The sequence below is a fragment of the Pogoniulus pusillus genome, chromosome 3 (genome assembly GCF_015220805.1).
Source record: "Pogoniulus pusillus isolate bPogPus1 chromosome 3, bPogPus1.pri, whole genome shotgun sequence".
Classification (NCBI taxonomy): Eukaryota; Metazoa; Chordata; class Aves; order Piciformes; family Lybiidae; genus Pogoniulus; species Pogoniulus pusillus.
Window position 1 is genome coordinate 15,630,909 of NC_087266.1, and position 19,795 is coordinate 15,650,703.

Consider the following 19,795-nt stretch of genomic DNA (forward strand, 5'->3'; position numbering starts at 1 on the left):
TGAAGATTCAGCTCTGTTCTGATTTAGGTGACATGCAGAGCTTAAGCAGGATGCTCACGTGCCAGCAGGGAGCAGCTTCAGCAGGACAAACAAGGACACCTCTGATGAAGACAAGCCCATGGGGGCTGAGACCAGCACAAAGTTGTGCTAGTTTGAAGCAGGCTAGAATGTTTTGGTGAGAAGAACTAGATTACAGGCTGCGATAGGAAAACAATGGTGATGTCTACTTCACTCATAGGCTTGCTGAGATGTATAGGAACAAGAAATAAGAACATTAGATAACCACTCTCACTGGGGCTGCTGGCTGAGCTGCATCTCTCTAACCTCACACTCCATTTTGGGCTAATCCACTTTGCTTCCTAACCCCCTGGCCGAACCTCCATTCTGCCTTGGGACTGGGGTAAGGTTGAGAGGGGTAGGGGGAAGGTGCAGGGGTGGTTGAGAGCCCCTCCTGGGGACTCAGGTTTCTGGGAGGGGAGTTGTGTTTCTGTATTACCTTTTACCTTGTATATTTCTGTGTATAACTGTATATACTGTAAATATCTGCTTGTATGTTGTGCCAGCTGTAAATATAAACTTCATTCATATTCCCAGAGCCGTCTGAGTCTAGTCTGGGTGATTTCTAAAGTGTGTGTGTGGGGGAGGGGGGGGTGGGGAACACCCAAAGCATCACAGGAGTCCAGGGGAGTGTCCTAATGCGGCTGTCAGAAATGCTGTGCTGCCGTCACAATGCTAAACCTCACAAGAAGACCCAGCACGGTTGGTGCCATGTTGTGGAAACGTCTTTCAACAAATCATGAGTTTTAATTCATCTGAATTCTGAATAATTGCACAGAGTAACTTCCTTCAAAAGCAGTATTTATTTTTTTCATCAAGATAAAGACATGTTACATACTGCATAAAGTAAAAATACTGCTAGGAAAGCTGCATTTAACTGAGATAACAAAATAAAAAAATAGAGATTGCACTTGAGAAAGGAGGATTTATTCCAGAAGAAACAAAAGCTACTGAGTGGCTTGAAATTAGGGATTCTTTCTGAATTTCCCTTGAAAATGTATTTATTTTATGATGGTCTAAGTCCAGCAACAACAGTGAACAACATTAGTTATTTTTGATAGCTTGGCTTTTTAAGTTAAAATATTATGCGAATAATAGAACAATTATTGCATAGACAAAAGAGAAATCAAATCTATAGAAAAACACTTTTGCAATTTCTGCTAATAAATAAAAAGGAAAAAAAATATTGCTGGTATTTAGTTTACGTTACAGTTGATTTTTTCTGTTGGACTCTGGCATCCACCGCTGCCCATATCCAATTCAGTAAGATAAACTATAAGCTGTTCAGTCTTTAAAATGTGTATTCATACCACTTAACTTTGTGTGGATGCTCAAATTAGAGTTCAGGTGTTTCTACATAATCCAAAGCGAGAAAGAAAAGCTCTGCACTGGGAGGATTCAACCTGAGGGCTAAGGCACATTTTGGAAGATCCTCTCCCTTTTCAGTTGTCTGTAATGCTAATTGAGGCTCTCAGAGCACGATGGATCCCTCAGATTAGCAGACTGGGTGAGCAGACAGAGGTGTGCGAGAGGCACCAGGCAAACCTGATGCCTGGTGAACATTTTCCCCTGGTGGGTGGGAATTCAAGGATCATTCAATGCTCAAAGCCATACTAACTAAATTGGTGTGTCCTACAACCAATGCTACCTACAGGGCCAGAGTGCTCAAGTATAACCTCAGAATTCAGTAAGGAACATATAGTGGAGTGCACTCTCTCCAAAACAATCAGTATTGTCAAGGTCTTGCATGCATATTTCTTCCAAAATTAGCTAAAAATGAAGGAAGGACTGGGTCAATATTTTTATTAAGCTAGAGACAGAAAAAGAATGAAGCCTTTTTTAAACAGTTCTGAGTAGTAAACGAAGCTGGCAATCTTTGGTTGCAGTGCTGTTCTTTCAACGTGACTTGCTTTGAAAAATGATGAATCACTTCTGAAGGCAGAATTCAGAAGCGTTTTTTAAATAAACATCTGGGAGCCAGAGAGGAAAAAATAATATAAATAATTAAAAAAAGCAAACCCCACTTTTTGAATCTCAAAGATTAAAGTGCAGGAAAGAAAGCAATACAACTTTTCTAAGCAATGTTTCAGTAAAGTTTTGCTAAAACTATAAACCAGCACTTATAAAATACTTGAACTGATAAAGAGGGTAATAAGGCAGAACATTAGAGCACTGCTGTAAGAATTCTGTAGCTTTCTAAAACACACTGTCTTGAAGAACCTCAGAATTATATTATAGCCCATGCCAGTTTCCACTAACTAGAATGCATTATTGTCAAACTATTTCATTCTTTCCGAGAGATGGAGATAGAAGAGGTGACACAAACAGGATGAAGCAATGAATCAATGCCGCCTATGCCTGCTATCAAAGACAAAACCTCAGCTATTAAATGTGCAGCCTCTGTTACATTCATGATCAAAACTCCAATTCGCCAGACGTAATTTTGCCTGTATTTTACACTTGCAGCAGCATTTACAATTCTTTAAAGCTAGTTTGGAAGACTTTTTTTTTTTCCTTTTTCAGCTAGAGCACTTTCATAGTATTTTGAAAGGTATAGGAAGCTATGCTGCAGCTCTTAAAGTGCTTATTTTATTACAAGGTGGTATTTAATAATTGCCTTCTGGAAGTTAATAAATGATGCACATTTTCCACGACAGAAAGATGTTGCTTAATGAGTTAATATGCCTCAGCAAAATGCAATCCAAAAATGAAATTCACTGTCAAAAGTTCAACCATGGCAATATACAGAGCTGAATTGAGTCAACTAACCTCAGATAACTAAGATTAATGCATATACAACAAAGTTATACTAATCTATATATAAAACAAACAAACAACCCCCAAACCAAACAACAATAATTAAATCTTAAGCACAGTTTTGTTTCCCAGTAACTCAACTGCAAAGCAGAACAATATTTTCAACAAACAAGTTTCCTGTCTTCATCACCCTCATGGGGAAACACTGCACTCCTCAAACTGCAGTGAGGAGGATGCAAGGGGAGGGTGTTCTCTCCTTTTTCATGTAGCAGGGAATCCTCCTGAGCAGTTGTGGGCAGCTCTGGGCAAAGGGCAATCCAGGTAGGCAGAGACCAGAACCAGCCTCAGCCCTTGGGGATTTACTTGGGGACCTGGCAGAGGCCCTCTATTATAGAAGGGCCTGGGTGATGGCTCCTGTGGAGTAACCATGGCAAAACTACCAGCTTCCTATCACCCCTCTACTGTCATCAGTGTTTCAGTCTATAAAGAGCATTACTGGTTTCACCACGATTTGATGGGTACAAACAGTGAGACTGAACTCCACTGGTGTGCTATTTTATGCAGTGATGGACTTAACTATATCTCACTCTGTTGGGCCAGAAAGCTAGGAGGTTCCCTCTTGGAGTTGCACAATGCATTTTATACTAATGCAGGCTCAAATTACCTCTTTGTTTACACCTATAAAACCCTACTGGCCCTCAGGAGAGCTGAGCATAATTTGAGTTAGGAACTGGAGAGTGAGAAACATAAGCACAATGCCATTTCATTGCCAGCTACCACAAATACCTACACAATTGCTGTTCAACTTCAGTAGGCACTGTGTGCCTAAGGACTGTAACTGAGCTTTGAAAATCTCAGCGCTCAGAATCTAGTCACAGATAACCATAATGCTATATTTTGGATGCTGATACATAAACCTATGATATACCTGTTTATCTGCCATGGCACTAATCAGCACAGCTATGCTGAAAAACCGTGGTCATTTCTGCTAATTGCAAAGGCAGGCTAGTAGCAAAATTCAAATGATTAGCGAGTAAAGGTCCTCAGAGCAATCCTGCTTGAAAGGGAACGTCCAGTAAGCTGCAGTTAGTGTGGTTTGTTTCTTTCTTTCTGCCTTTCTTTTGTTTTGTTTTGTTTTCTTTTTTTTATCGGGGTGGTCTTGAACTGCAGACACAATCACAACGCTCATGGTGATCCAGCTGTATATCTACTAAGGCCATGTTGTTCTTGGTTCTGCCTTTTCTTCTGGGATGCCCAGCCTCAGGGACAAATTTCAGCACCTGAAAGGAGAGAAACGCATTGATTAGAAAACACAGGTAGAGATTTGAGAATGAGAGTGCTGAGCCCCTGAGGGCACCAACACATTTGAATGGCCCTGACCATGTTAATTTGAACACGTTTGTATTTTATGCCCATCTTTTTCTTTCCACTCTATGACATCCTGCTGTGCTGTTTCTCCTGGAGCTTTAACAGATTGCATTGTTTTCTACATCAGGTATCTTTATACCGTGCGGTTCCTTAACCATGTCCAGTGTTGCTTCTTTGCATGTGAATTACCAAGTATGTTTCCTTTGGCTCATCTGTGCAATCCCATATATATTTGAATTGCACTCTGCCTTTCTGTCTTAAGTAAAAAGAACAATTTTTTCAATGCAATTTGAAATTTGTGAAGCACATCTGATGAGAAGTGGGCCAAAAATGCTTGCGGGATACAGAAAATGAATTGAACTTGTGCAAAATACGTGCCAGATCCCATCGAGTTTCTCTGGAATCTGACGTTTGTTGGCTTACCTTGAAAATCTTGGCCTCAATTTAAATAATTTCTTAAGATTTTCTGTGAGAAATCTAGAAAAAGACCCCATCAAACAACAAAAAAAAAATGTTTCTAGGGAACTATATATTATATAAAAAGAGACTTCTTAAAAAATTCTATCTAGGCAAGATAACTCCAAGACTCTTAAAACAGTTGTAGGTTTAAAAGAAGATGAAAAAGAGGCAACAAACAGAAGTTGTAACAAATGAAATCCTGTTTGGATATATGAAAGAAAATATGGACAGTGGTTAAACACTAGTGCAGGTTGCCCAGAGATGTTGGAAAATCCTTGAAGAAAGTAAAAATCAACAAGAAAGGGTCCTAAGCAACCTAATGTATCTTCAAAGTTCTTCTTACTTGGAATGGGAGATTGGCCTAGATGACTGCCAAGGCTGCCTACCAATCTTTACCATTATATGAATGAGCTTGCTGAATATGGGGATAACATATCCATAATGTTGTACCCCATCTAATCTGTGCTGCTGTGAGGATGCAAACCATGGACTGGAAAATGCTAAGGATGATGAAGTCATGCAGAGGCATGAGTTGCAAGTTTACCGTTGGATGCTGAGTTGCTGTGTAAGACATCATACCCCACCAGCATGGTAGCACAGGAGGAAGTGAGGAAATGTTCTTTTTTGTTTCATTAGTTTGCTGATGAAGGGCCTACCACAGTTTAAAAGAAGGATATATCAATTTCTGATTTCTATCCTGAAGCTCATGTATTAGTTTAGATATGGTGGAACAAATGAGCTAAGACAAAGAACACTTTTAACACTTAACTACAACAATATTCTTCCCAAGATATGCATCATTGTCAGTCTTGCAGAGACAAAAACTCTGAAACTGATTCCTACAAGGCTGTCCAGCACATCAGTAGAAAAACTATCAGTGGTGTTGTATGGTCCTCTCCCTTTTGGAATCACTCATTTACTGATGGGGAGCAGGACACAGAGAAAGCAAGGCTCCACAGTTAGCGGCAGGTTGGTGGGCCCGTTCTGCTCTCTGAGACCTCAAGCACTTAAGTCTAGAAACCATACACTGGTAAAGTCCTAGACTTAACACATCTCATCTCTTGGTAGGCTTTTGCAACTCATGCTAACTTGGCCACATTACTGCTAGATCAGCTAAACTTTTCCTGCTTGTTCAAAAGACAGAGAAAAGTGTGTCTTGCCTATGACCTTCCAAAATCACTGGTCAAGTAGGAAGTGGGACCTATATATCTTTAGCAGCTCAATCACAGAAACACCCACACTTTTGCCCTAATTACACTCACACTTTTGCCCTGAATAATCAGCAGATTACACTGCTGCTCAATTAATAGTTCTCTCTTTTTTTTTCAAAGTACTTTCTGTACTTTGATGTCAAAACACTATACAAGAAATGAGATAGCTTTGGGAAGGAGAGGGAATAAGGGAATAAGGGGCTGCATATCAGATCAACCAATTATTAACAATTTCAACAGAATTAGAAAGTCCCCAAAAGCAAATGTAAATAACTTGACAAAAATCATGCTGTGCAGGTTGGGTAGGGCAGGGCAGGTAGATGAGTAGCCTTTGGGATGAGACCATTTACTCTTTACCATTAATGCTTGGAAGGTAGAAAGGCCATGGGACATAACAAAAGTGATAAGCACTCAACACACTTTATTATTTTGCCCTCCTTTTGTGATGAAACCTATGTTTAATCTATGTAATGCTGAAGAAAAACTGTGTCTAAGGAAGGTACAGACATATTGCTTTGATGTGCTGGGAAGATATAATTACTTTTCCCTGTTAGAAATACAGTCACATATATAAAAAAATATTTTATTTTTAAGAAAAAAAAGTAAAATTTATTTGAATTGATTTCAAACATTGACTGTCTCAATATATAAAATAAATCCTGATGGACACCAGGACAATAGACTCAAACACACCATCATCCAAAACACCAAAGAATTACACCTATTCAGGTTGCTGCGATTGCTGCAGAGCTGAAAAATAGAAGAAAAAAAAAACCTAAGCACAACTGCTGATCCTGAACCCATGATGAAATTCTTTACTTAAAGAAGCCTTTCACAGAAATCTGAACAAATTCAGATGATTGGCACTTCGTAAGATCGTGGGTAAGGAGATTTGTGTTTTTCAATGGAGAACAAATGAAAGTATGCAATGGGATGAGAGGAAAGACGTGGGCTGTATCAAGCTAACAGACCTCTTGACAGCCTGGGGACTTTCCCTGTGTCTTGTATTAAAAAACATGAGCACAGTATATGGGCTTTGCTGACAAGAGTAGAAAAATGAATTGGCAGGTACAAGACAGGAAGGCAGTGTTTGAATATAGCTGAAATTATAGAATCATAGAGTTGTTTAGGTTGGAAAACACCTTGAAGATCACTGACTACAACTGTTAACCTAGCATTATCAAGTCCATCACTAAACCAAATTCCTTAGTGCCACATCTATAGGTCTTTTAAATACCTCCAGTGATGAGGATTCAACCACTTATCTGGGCAGCCTGTTCCAGTACTTGACAGCCTTTTCAGTGAAGAATTTTTTCCAAATATCCAACCTAAACCTTCCCTGGTGCACCTTGAGGCCACTTCCTCTTGTTCTTTCACTGTTACTTGGGAGAGAAGACCTGCACCTGTCTCGCTACAACCTTGTCTCAGGTAGTTGTGGAGAGCGATATGGTTTCCCCTCAGCCTTCTTTTCTCCAGGGTAGAGAACTCCAGTTGCTTCAGACTCTCCCTGCAGGACTTCTCTAGACCCTTCACCAGCTTCTTTAGACATGCTCTGACACCTCAACATCTTTCCTGCAGCGAGGAGGCCCAAAACTGAACACAGTAGTTGAGCTGCAGCCTCAATAGCACCAAGTACAGGGGCATCAGGATGCTGTCGGCCTTCTTGGCCACCCAGGCACACTGTCAGCTCGTATTTAGTTGGGTATTCACCAATACCCCCAGATCTTTTATTGTTGTCTATCATTCCAAGCCAGTCTTCCCCAGGCCTGTAGTGTTGCACTGGGTTGTTGTGACCCACGTGCAGAACCCAGAACATGGTCTTACTGAACCTCATACAATTGATCCAGCCTCTCCAGATCCCTCTGTAGGACTGCTTTAGCAGCTATCACAGGACTCATTTTCAATGCTCTCCGTGTAGCTTCCACCTAATAGTTTTAGTTTGAGATAAACACAAGGGAATTGAAAATAACTAGGAAGCAAGACATTTCTGGTCATTTCTGGTGGCCGTAGTACTTGAAATACAATCCTTTATTCTGAAAATGCTGCTTTTTATTCTCTATATGGTCAGGTCCTTAAAGGTAAGGAACTACTCAACTAATGAAAGCAGTTCAAAGAAATTTTGTTTGGGGCAGTTTATTGCTCCTTTTTTAATAAGATCAGTAGCTGTAAAAAAATATGGATGTGAGGAAGGTCTGGGATGCCCAAAAGATTTGTTTTATGTGGATAAAAAAAAGAATAACCTTGCAGTTTTTAAATTAAGGGAGCAATGTCTGTCACTACTAATCAGAATGTGGTGCCTCAGCTGTTCAGATCATTGCCTCATGAGAAGTATATAACTACAGCCACATCTCTCTCATCAAACACTGAATTAATTACGGTCATAAAACTATTAAAGGCAATAAAACCCAATATCAAGACAGAGGACTTAGCTGCTGAGCTGGATGTGGTATTTATAGGTAACACAAAAGAGGGTATTAGTCTTGTTGCATTTCTTGTGCAGATAGCTCCATAGGAGTATATCATTATGCTGGATGCATTTTACTTTGTAGATATGCCTGAGCATCTGAGAGGTTTCAAGGTGAGGTGAGTGTGGCCACTACAGAATTTTCCTTGGGGGCAGCAGTTCAGGAAATATAAAGAAAATGCTTCCATGTGTTTCCTTGCCAGGAATCTTCCTCATTGATTGTGCATTGAATTTGGATGCCAGCTTCTGAGGTACTCCTCTTAAATGAGAGGGCAGAGCCATTACAAAAAACAGCGTCTGGAAGCTGAAGTCAAAAACCCCCTCAAACTAGAATCAGGGCACACTTGTTTAGATCAGGCTGACTCACCACCTGGACAGTGTTCCAGTGCTCCTGGAATCGTGGAGATTCCAGTCTGCTTGAGGACATCAGAAAATGACTGCCTCCCCAGAAAGCACACAGTACAAGTTTGTGTCTTACTTTGGGAGTGGCAAGGCACTCTCCAGTGGCCTGTGCAGCCCAGGGCATCAAGGCTGATGGCCCAGTGGTCACTCTAATCTCAGTAGATCTGTAAAAGCATTTTGTGATCAGGGGCTGAGATGAGCAGAGTGGTGATGACTGCTGGGGAAAGGACCCAGCTGGAGATAACTTATTCACCCTGACACATACCAAGCATTTCTCCAGTGGAAACAGTAACAAAGAGATGACACCAGAGAATGATTCACCTCCAACACCCTTCTCTGGTGGGGACAGTGCTGACAACTAGGAGGAAAGCCCAAAGGTTGAACTTACAGCTTTAGACATGTAGAGCCAGATGGGGTGAACCACTCTCTACAGCATTCACCGATGGTCCCAGCCATGTATCACTTACCTTTTAAGTCAAGCAACATTTAGCCCTGACAATCAATGATGGCTATTTTCTGTTTTACTAAAAAGCAGAGTAATAGAAAGTCCAGTCAATGCCTCTCAGGCAGGGGGACAGAAAGCTGCTCACAGCATTCTTCTTTTCTTATGATAATTTCAGTATTACAACTGAACAGTAGTAACATTCCTTGCTAATTTTTTGACCAGTGGTTTAAAAGAAATTCAAAGTCTCTCTCAAAAATAATCTTTTTAACTTTTCTGATTAGCTTAAGACCACCACAGTTAACCAATAACAAGATCGTGGCTCACCATGTATCTGCTCAGATTCATAATCAAGCGACAGAGGATGGAGATCAACTCTGGATGTTATTTTAGATAATGAAATTTGTACTTTGCACAACTTATTTTAAAATCTTGCTATGCAGCATTATCTAATCTCCTGTTCATCTAAAAATACCATCATTCTAGCATGCAAACCAAATTATGCTTTTCTGAGACTCATGAAAGAGGAAGCATCAAAAGTGCAAACATTCAACAGAGATCCAAGTTCTGATACAGATGAAAAATCTTACCCTGCACTTTTTGAAAGTTATCTAATCTAAAGGTCATACACAGTTTAGCTGTGCTCTGAGCATAAGAAACTAAGCACTATGGGAATGTGGTTCATCATTTGGCATAAGAACTTTCATTCTAGTAGGAACATAGCCTAAAATAATGACACAGACACAAATCTGTGTTCTTTCTTACCAAAGACATTTGCAGGGTACCAGAACAAGAAAGAAGACTTTGCTCAATGGTAGCATTGAGACTAAGGGTCTATTAAATGCAGATGGCAATACTGATTCTACCTTAGAAAAAAAAAATATTAAGAAATACCTGATTTTAACACAGCAAACACAGGGAAAAAATAATTGGCTTAAAACTCAGACATGCAAAAAGCCCTGTTGTTTTTTTTTTTTTGGCTAACATGACAAAACCACTCACTTTTGGTGATCTCACCATGCATTATGGCTCCAGCTATTACATTTTCAGTGAGTAAACACAGGTGTTTCCCCTTCCTAAATTGCCTCTCTGGTCAGATATGTATCACAGGGAGTCTCACTTGCTCAACTTCCTGATGTCACTCCAAGAACTTTCATTTTCTTCTAGTAAAACCCAAACACTTCTTTTCTCTTGCTGCGTCTCTGTTCCCTCTGCTTGTCCTGTGACTTAGCAGTTATTTCTGACTCATTGTTTCCTTCGAAATAAATCTCACTGCTGTTTCTTATGTAATATTTCTATGCATTAGCTCTGTGCCTTTATTACTGTAACATCCTTTTATTTCCTTTCTCCACATACTATCAACTCCAGGACACACAACAATCAGACTATACTCCTTGCACACTGCTTTAATGATGCTCTTTTAGCAAATTTCCTTTTTTCTATCAGCAGCATTTGTGTAATTTTTGTCTAGTATTTGTGTCCAGCAGCATCTTTTCACTCTATTGCAACAACTCTCCTGTCTGACTGAAGTCCTAGATCACCTTTTCACTTTATCCCCTGTTCTGTTCTTCCCAATAATATTCCTTACGGTGTTGTTTTTCACTTTACAATGCTGGGTCTAGCTAAAGCTGTTTCTATGCCGCAGCAACTTGTGCACACTATTGGTAAGGTATTCTGAGGTGTCTGCTACCTTTCTCAGGGTAGCAAGAGGTTATGAAGTAGCCACTCCAACACTAGTCTAAACCTTGTCCTTGGGAATTAATTGCAGGTATGCTCACTAAAGGCACCAGACAAGCTGCAGTCAGAACGAAACTTGAATGGATATGCAACATTTCAAAAAGAAGGGGATGGGGAGTGGGAAAGAAGCACCATATACAGTGAAAAATACATCAGTCTTTACAGGAGAGACAAATAAGTAGGTAAAAGATGCAATTATCTTTCACCACTTTGATGCTTTTCCTCATGTGCCTTTCAGTGTGTTGTTCAGCACTGTTTGTGGAGGTTTATCTACTGGCAAATTTTGTTTGCTACCTTAAGAGCATTTATTCCTTACAGAAACTCATTTCACATCTCATCAGTTACAACAATGAGATGAGGAACCTGACTTCTTGTTCCTCAGAGGTACGTGCATGCTGGGCAGACAGAATAGCTGCAGCCCAAGCTGAATTGAATCCTGGCTGGAGTTTCCCCAGATCTCCTCTGAGCAAGGTGATCTACTGGTTTAGAGATGCCCTCTCTTTAAAGAGCAGCTCCAGGCATTTCCAAACACCACACTGCAAGGGAAGACACCCTTGCATTTCAGCTTCCCTTTTGCAAGGCAGGCAGCAGTAGTCATGAGCATATGATTAAGGCATGTTATATCCATTTCCTTGTATTGCTTTGTCTTTCCCTTGCACGCAGTCCTGCAACATAACTCAGTATCACTTATGGTAGACTGTGCCTGAGAGATGTTCTGAGCCACTGCCAGCACTTGGCCTGTTTGGTTTGCAGGGTCTGTGACAGCATGTGGTAAATCATGAGCATTTGTCCACAAGCTCTCCACTCAAGCAAACCGAAAAGCCATGGAAAACCACAGAGCATCACAAGACTGCTGCAAAAAAACCTTCACCCATGAAAGTATCTGTTTGCTCAAGTTATGAAGTCATTTACTTCTGGAAACTGCTGAGTATTTTGGTAAAATGATGGCAAACTTCCATGGTACACAAAAGAACCAAGATCTCATTATCCCCAGGCAATAAAGGAAAAGATAGCTCTTATCATGGCATTCTCATTTTCTCGTTTTCCCTGCTGTTGCACTGCTTCTTCCAATTGCACATGATAGGAAAGAGCTGTACTGTCTGTTCGGGGAAGTGGAGCAGCACTCTCAGCTTGGGCAAATCAAAGGCCATACATGATTTCTATTACTGCTGCAATACTAGGAGGGAGCCCTTGGTGATGATGAGTACAGTCTGAGGCTTTCAATGGGAACTAAAGGGGAACTAAAAAACATTAAGAGCATAGCCTTGAAATCTCTCTGGACTATAAGCCTCTCTGTCAACAAACACTGTGGTCATTAGTGTCAGCATGCAGCTACTCCAGCACCACAAGGCATTGGCTATAAAGCCAAAAAAAAGGAGCCTAGCACTTCTGTAAAATTTACCTGCCTCTTTCTCACCCAGAAATACCAGACAGTTCGAAAATGCCAGACAACTTTAAAGTGATGTCTAGTCACATTTTCACTGATGAAGACAAACACATTCATATGCAGGACAAATAGCTCTGGTAGATGAAGCTCCAGGATAGTGGAGCCTGGCAGGAGAAGCAGTCTGCGATCTGGAGGATTCATTCTCAGCTGCCACAAACAGCTTCTTTGCTCCTTATAACTCCTTCTGCTTTATTTTGCAAGTAAATAACAGTAATTGATACTTGTGTTTGAATCTGGCTGATATTCTCCTGCAGCAGAAGGCAGACATTTTTAACTGAATTAATAGCACTGGGGATTTCATGAAGTGTGAAGCTCTGCCCTTCATTATGCCACTAAAGGCTTTTTGGTTAACGTTAGTGGGTTTCAAATTGGCTTTGAAAAGAGTAAACCAGTTCCACGGTTCTAAAACTGGCATGTTTAGAGGCTGCTCCTCAGTGCCTTTATTGCCAGGCATTTGAACACAATTAGAGTTAAGTGTCAAAGGAGAATAAAGAATAAAACTGATTATCTGTGTGTGGCTAATAATAATAATAATAATGAGTGGAAAATATTTTGGACTAAAATGAATGGATACATCTTTAGTATGGCATACCTGAATTTATTGGCATGACTTCCACTCATGTTAATGGCAGCCACCTGGCTAAATTTCTGCTCAGTGAGCTGTTAATTCATGCCTAAGGGATTAAGTTTAAATTTAAACTTACAAAAGCCATTTTATGTTACATATGCTTTTCAGAGAACAAAGGAGTAGCAAAACAAATTAGCAGTGATAGATTAGTGTGAATATTGAATTTCTTGAATTAGTGATTCATTTGGGGTCATTGTAAGTTGTCACATCCTGGTTCTGACCAATGCCTGGTTAGTGTGATATTGTAGTATCCCAGCACCAGACACTCCAAACACCTGATAAAAAATAAATGCTTGACTGTAAGTTCATAATCAGCATTTTTTTTCTACTATTGTAGATAGTTGGCTTAAGCTCTCATACAGATGTGACTCATAATTCTTTAGTTTATATTTGACTTCTAGTTATCACAAAATCCTTCTGAGTTACTCACTACTCGTATTTAAATGTTGAAGGTTCATATACATTTGCAATGCAAATGGAATGGGCTGCCCAGGGAGGTGGTGGAGTCACCGTGCCTGGCGATGTTCCAGAAAAGACTGGATGAGGCACTTAGTGCCATGGTCTAGATGACTGGCTAGGACTGGGTGCCAAGCTGGACTGGATGGTCTTGGAGGTCTCTTCCAACCTGGTTGATTCTATGATTCCTTTTTATAATTTAAAATCAATACACTTCAATCTCTCTCTTGTACTTAAGGAAAAGATTATTTAGGAAGACCTCTTTTTTTGTTAGATTCTATTTACTATTTTCTGTCTTTCACTGCATACTCTTACCTCAGTTTTTTCTAAATCAAATTATTCAAAAATTTTGAGCCACTTTCCTTGCAAATGTTTTTGATGTGCATCTTCTCTAGTATCTCTTTTATTGTATGTTTTCTGCTTCTATGTATCTTTTCTACTCCTGTTTGTATCCTTCTAAGCACCAATGATCAAAACTCAGTATAAATATCCACCAATTTGTCCAGGACATATTATTGTCAGTTATTACATATTCACCTCTATTCCGGAAGACTGCCACTTGTTTTTTATCTTATCAGCACTGCTGTCACTAAATAACCATTTTCCTGAAGCTCTTTGTGGAGATTCACTGCTTGACCTTTAGTCCAACTCCAAGCCCTTGCTTCTCCTCCTTTCCACATAGCAGCCAGTGTAGTTAAGACCTACTAGTCTTAATGCCTGCTGTTTTTCTAAACTGGATGTATAAGTAGTTACATAGGCTTTCTGCAATCCCCCACAGCCTCCTCTGCTGTTAAAGTATGTTATCTCCTATGCTAGCTTTGTCACTTCTTCATTCACCTTCCTCTATATTGACCCTACACAAAATAACGCTTAATCTGTGTGATGTGGGCACCCACAAGATAGCCACTTCCTACCTAGAAAGTTGCTCGCCTCTTTAACCTCTGAGCTCTTTATCTCATAACCAGCTTCTAATCCATGTCTGATCTTGCCTGGTTGAGTGTTCACTCTCTGAAGAATGTGCCAAGTCTTTTAGCATTCTGTGGTGCTGTATAAATATTTATCCCTCCATAAGGCATGCCGAGCTCATTTTATCAGCTCATAGTGGTCTAAGTATTTTACACCTACTAATTTTTTTTCCAATTAACTTTTCTACCACTGAGATAAGGCTTTCCCCTCTGTAATTACCAGGGTCATCCCCTGAATCTTGTTTAAAAAAAGATAAAATATTAACTATTCTCTTGTCCCAGCTGATGTGCAGTAGGATGTATTCTGATTTTGAAAAAAAGCTCTTACCTTGGAAAAGGTCTGACCTTCAACAGCTTTCTGCTATTGCAGCCCTAGAGTCTCCCACATTAATATCTTTATTGTATGAGTGTATGTAACATCCAGTTTCAAAGTCCATAAAGCTCATTTTCACTTGAGAGTTTAGCCAAGTGGTAAATCAGGCTCTTGTAAGAGATATATGCTAGAAATTAAGTCAGCATGCCATACAGCTATCTACTTTCAGACAACTGAAAGCACAATACCAAGTGACCTTCCTAGATCTGTTCACTAGTGAACACTGCATATGTCTAGTTCTGAAAGTACTGCTGCTTTAGAGGCAAGAATATAAAACACTCTTTGCTTGGTTGGTTGTTGTTCTTCTGCTCCTTAAATGTGGTCTGGATGGATTAAAAATAAATATAATGGACTTTGTTCTTATGCAAAGAATTTGCCTTCCAAAAAAATTCCTGAGTGGCAATAAAGCTAAGGATGAAAGATTCAGCTGCTTCCCACAGGTAATAAATCCACAAAGAAAGAGAGTTTATAAGTGACTTAATTGTCATTTCCAAGCACAGTCATAAGTTTAAAAGACATAGCACAAACAAGAGGAAATGCAAATGCATTTTGAGGAACACATCTCTGTATCTAACCTCCTGGAAGGCAGCGAAGGGGAAAAGAATCTGGGGGTCCTAGTTGATGGGAGGTTGACCATAAGCCAGCAGTGTGCTCTTGTGGCCAGGAGAGCCAATGCCATTCTAGGATGTATTAGAAGGGCTGTGGCTAGTAGGTTGAGAGAGGTTCTCCTGCCCCTCTACTCTGCCCTAGTGAGGCTGCATCTGGAGTACTGTGTTCTGGGCCCTCAGTTCAAGAAGGACATACAATTGCTTGAGAGAGTCCATTACAGAGCAATAAAGATGATTAAGGGAATGGAACATCTCTCTCATGAGGAAAGACTGAGGGAGCTGGGACTCTTTAGCTTAGGGAGACTGAGAGGTGACCTAATTAATGCTTAGAAATATATGAGTGCCAAGAGGATGAAGTCAGGCTCTTCTCGGTGATGTTCAACGACAGGGCAAGGGGCAATGGGTGGAAGTTGAGGCACAGGAAGTTTCATGTAAACATGAGGAGAAATTTTTTCACTGTGAAGGTGACAGAACCCTGGAAGAGGCTGCTGAGGGGGGTTTGTGAAGTCTCCCTCTTGGAAGATATTCAAAACCCACCTGGACACATTCTTGTGTGATCTGCTACAGGAGATACTGCTCTGGCAGGGGGGTTGGACTAGATGATCTTTTGAGGTCCCTTCCAGCCACTGACATTCTGTGATTGTGTGATCCTATGATACTAAAATGAATGTTCCAAATGCTTCTGTGTTCTACCAGTCCTTTGTTGAGAAAAATCAGTGCAACGTAAGTGTCATTCTTGCAGTCAAGCTCACTAGGACATTGTGGGATCATTCACACAGACTGGTGGCAAAAGTTGTCTCCAATTTTTAAATGAACTTCTCATAAATGCCTGCTAATGCTCGTCTCTATCATAAAATCCTCTCACTCTGCTCATCCACCACTTCCAAATGCAAACTGCTGGGCATTGTTGTGGCATTAAAAACATTCATATTAAAGTCTGTTAAAATCAGGTCTTCCTACAGGTAGACTGTGTGCATGTCTCTGTGGCTTACTGCAGTGGAAGGTACCAGTAATGCTCCACGAGGTACTGAGCTGGTATCTAGTATGGTCAGCAACAGCAGTGCCATTACCTTGGTTTAGAGTCCACTCTAAGGCTATCTGGACCTGTCTGGAACTTCCAGTAGATTCTTCACCTCAGGAAGATTGGTGACCACAGAGGGCATTCACTTACACAATCTAGTCTCTCCCAAAGAATAGCATCTTTACCTATGACACTTCACTGCAGCCAAGTGATTTTTGCCCTTGCACTGCAGATAAAACATGGTATCAGTATAATAACCACGATAATATAACACTATGATGATAATATAACAGGCTAGAGTATAATCATATTGTGATATAGCACAATCAATATAACATGAGAAAAGTCTTCAGAATCCATGTAAGTAATAAACACCCAAAAGAAGTACCAAAGAAAAGGAGTGAAAGTACCTCATGATATTTTTTCACTGTTTTCCCTGACATGCACATGCAGGATTTCCAGCTCGAAGTCCCACAGCCACAGTTTCCTCCACAGCGCTGGACAAGGAGGCAGCGGGGGAAGAAAACTACATTCGTCAGCTTCAGTTCCTCCCTTAAATTGACAGAGTAGTTCCTTGGAGTGCAGCTGTAACGTTTCACATCATCATTCAACCTGTCCAGGTCAACTACAATGCAAAAGAACTTTCATTAATAAGGTTTAAGTGGGACATGACTTAGGTTTGTACCACACACTAGGCAGTCAATTACACAAAGTGAAGCGACACTGGTTGGAAAATATGTGAAGTATAGCAGTGACTTCTGAACAGATAAACAAGAATCTACCAATCTTAGATCACTAGAGGTGATGAGAGCCATCCAGGCTCTCATCTTACTCCCACTGACTCCCATAGCAGAGCTCACACCGACTATAAATGTGAAGGGAGGCTTATAGTAAAATACTGACCCAAAAGCAGACTAGTTATTTTATTTTCTTTGTCACTGACCTTTTGCATCCTTTGGTAAGAGACTGAATCTCTGCTACCTCTTCCCATCTCTGCTTAAACCTGGTTAATCAGATGAAAGCTCTTTTTTGATAGTTTGCACATAAGATCTTTTTGCCTAACTGCATATGTGAGTGTGCGAGTTTGGAGCAGGCTGGAATCTTTTGGTGAGAAGAACTAGATTACAGGCTGCAATAGGAAAACAATGGTGATGTCTACTTCACTCATAGGCTTGCTGAGATGTATAGAAACAAGAAATAAAAACATAGATGAACACTGTCACTTGGGCTGCTGCTGGGGAACTGGCTGAGCTGCATCTTACTCTCTAACCTCATCCTCCATTTTGGACTAATCCACTTTGCTTCCTAACCCCCTGGCCAAACCTCCATTCTGCCTTGGGACTGGGGTAAGATTGAGAGGGGTAGGGGGAAGGTGCAGGGGTGGTTGAGAGCCCCTCCTGGGGACTCAGGTTTCTGGGAGGGGAGTTGTGTTTCTGTATTACCTTTTACCTTGTATATTTCTGTATATAACTGTATGTACTGTAAATATCTGCTTGTATATTGTGCAAGCTGTAAATATAAGCTTCATTCATATTTCCAGAGCTGACAGAGTTTAGTCTGGGTGATTTCTAAAGTGTGTGTGGGGGGGCAGGGAACACCCAAACCATCACAGTGAAACAAACACTTTAAACAAGTCTCTTCCTTTGGTGAGTAGAGAAATGTCTTTGGAGAGTGATTCATTTCTTCCTCACAAAGGAATTTAGGAGATCTGGCATGACTTGCTTTCTCAAGTTGCTTGTCTGTATAGTTTATGGAGAGAACCTAGACAACTCTCTTTTAGATAGAGAAATAAATTTAATCAATAATAATTTAATCTGATAAATGCTACTATAGCAGGCATACGAATAAAACCAATTAAAACTAATGAGCTTCACTGAATGCCAGTAGTTGGTTGATGTTCAAATGCTTGGTATCTCTGTGAGGTGTGTCATGTGAACAAGAAGCAAAGCCAAACCACAAAAATAATTTACAGACTATCAACTGTGAGTTGAAGTGCTGTTTCTAGCTTTAGCTTGTGAAGCAAAACAAATCCACTCTTCCATATATACATTTTCCACAATTGTGACACAGATAAGAGTAATAAAATTAATTTTTTTTGTGCTAATATTTTCTGCCTCCCCCTCCTTTTTTTTGTCCTTCTTTTCCTTAAGAGTATGTTTACCAACTATGTATTTAAAAGCTCAATAATGCACTCAGGACTGGAGGACACATGAACTTGTGTTGAGTTCCTACACCAAACGGTATTTGCTGACAGAAACATCAACAGGAAAATAGGAATGGCTCAAGTGAGAACTAAGATAATGCTCTAGTATTTGCTAACATACCAGATTTTCGTGGACTTGTTTAACAGCTGAAAACTAGATCTGGTCCTAAGTGCACCTATGCTTGTGCTTTAGAATCACAGAATCAGAATCAACCAGGCTGGAAGAGACCTCCAAGATCATCCAGTCCAACCTATCCCTCAGCCCTAGCCAGTCAACTAGACCATGGCACTAAGTGCTTCAGCCAGTCTTTTCTATAAGCAGGTGAAAACTTCCAACAAAGACACTTCATATCTTCTGTGACTCAGTCTCTGTCAACATCACAAACCAAACTGTGGAAGAAGATGTGACTTGTAAATTTCATGCACCTTTACATGCTGGCCTGGAGGTATTCACAAGGCAGATATGCAAGAGGAAAGAGAACATAAATGCCATGAGTGCTGTTATGGAAAATCATAGCAGCTTCACATTTCTGGCAAGATGTTATCTCAGTCAATGGGAATTTAGCAGATAAATTGCAATTTTATAGCAATTGTGATACATCTCACCATGAAATCTCAGTGGTTCTCTCCAGAGAGCTAGAATCTCTCTGAAAGAGGCATAGATCATTCTCCTGATACAAGCACAAAATCAATGGGGCTGCTGGTATACTGCTGCACTGGGAGAAAAATATGCTTTGAATGTCCACAGCCAGGACTTAGAAGTCCAGAGAATATTGATTTCTTTGTTTTAACAGATGATATTTTCTCCACTGTCATTCTCCAAAGTCATCCTTCTCACTGCAGGGTCTCAGGCTAATCCTTCTCTCAGAGAAGTGTTTCCGACTCATCTAAATGTTCTCACCAGGACCTTTGCCATCAGCTTTGCTTACCATTAAAGCAAAGAGGCATCTGGCTACTACTCAACTGATTGATGTGGAGGAAATAATAAACAAAGGAAGAATAGGAAAAAAAATATTCTGCTTTCATGATTAATGGGATATCTTGAGAGAAAAGCATGGATCATTCACACTCTGGCACTGTAGCAACCCAGGGGAATGGATGCTGATAGGAGGCTTCTGTCTGGACAGGCTGACTGTGGACTAGGATGGCATTTACTGATGGTGCATCTCTAGAGAATAAAATGTCCAGATGCTTAAT

General features: G+C 40.3%; 1 protein-coding gene across 4 annotated transcripts in view; it reads right to left on the reverse strand.

The window, feature by feature from the left end:
- Positions 1-841: 841 nt before the first annotated feature.
- Positions 842-19,795, reverse strand: part of PDGFD (platelet derived growth factor D) — a 164,430-nt gene continuing 145,476 nt past the window's right edge. For all 4 annotated transcript variants that reach the window (XM_064170745.1, XM_064170727.1, XM_064170735.1 and 1 more), the window contains 2 exons: positions 16,806-17,020; positions 842-4,094 (listed from right to left, as the gene is read on the reverse strand). In XM_064170745.1, the coding sequence (XP_064026815.1) occupies positions 3,960-4,094; positions 16,806-17,020 (350 nt within the window). In that variant the 3' untranslated portion in view covers positions 842-3,959. The remainder of the gene's footprint in view (positions 4,095-16,805; positions 17,021-19,795) is intronic.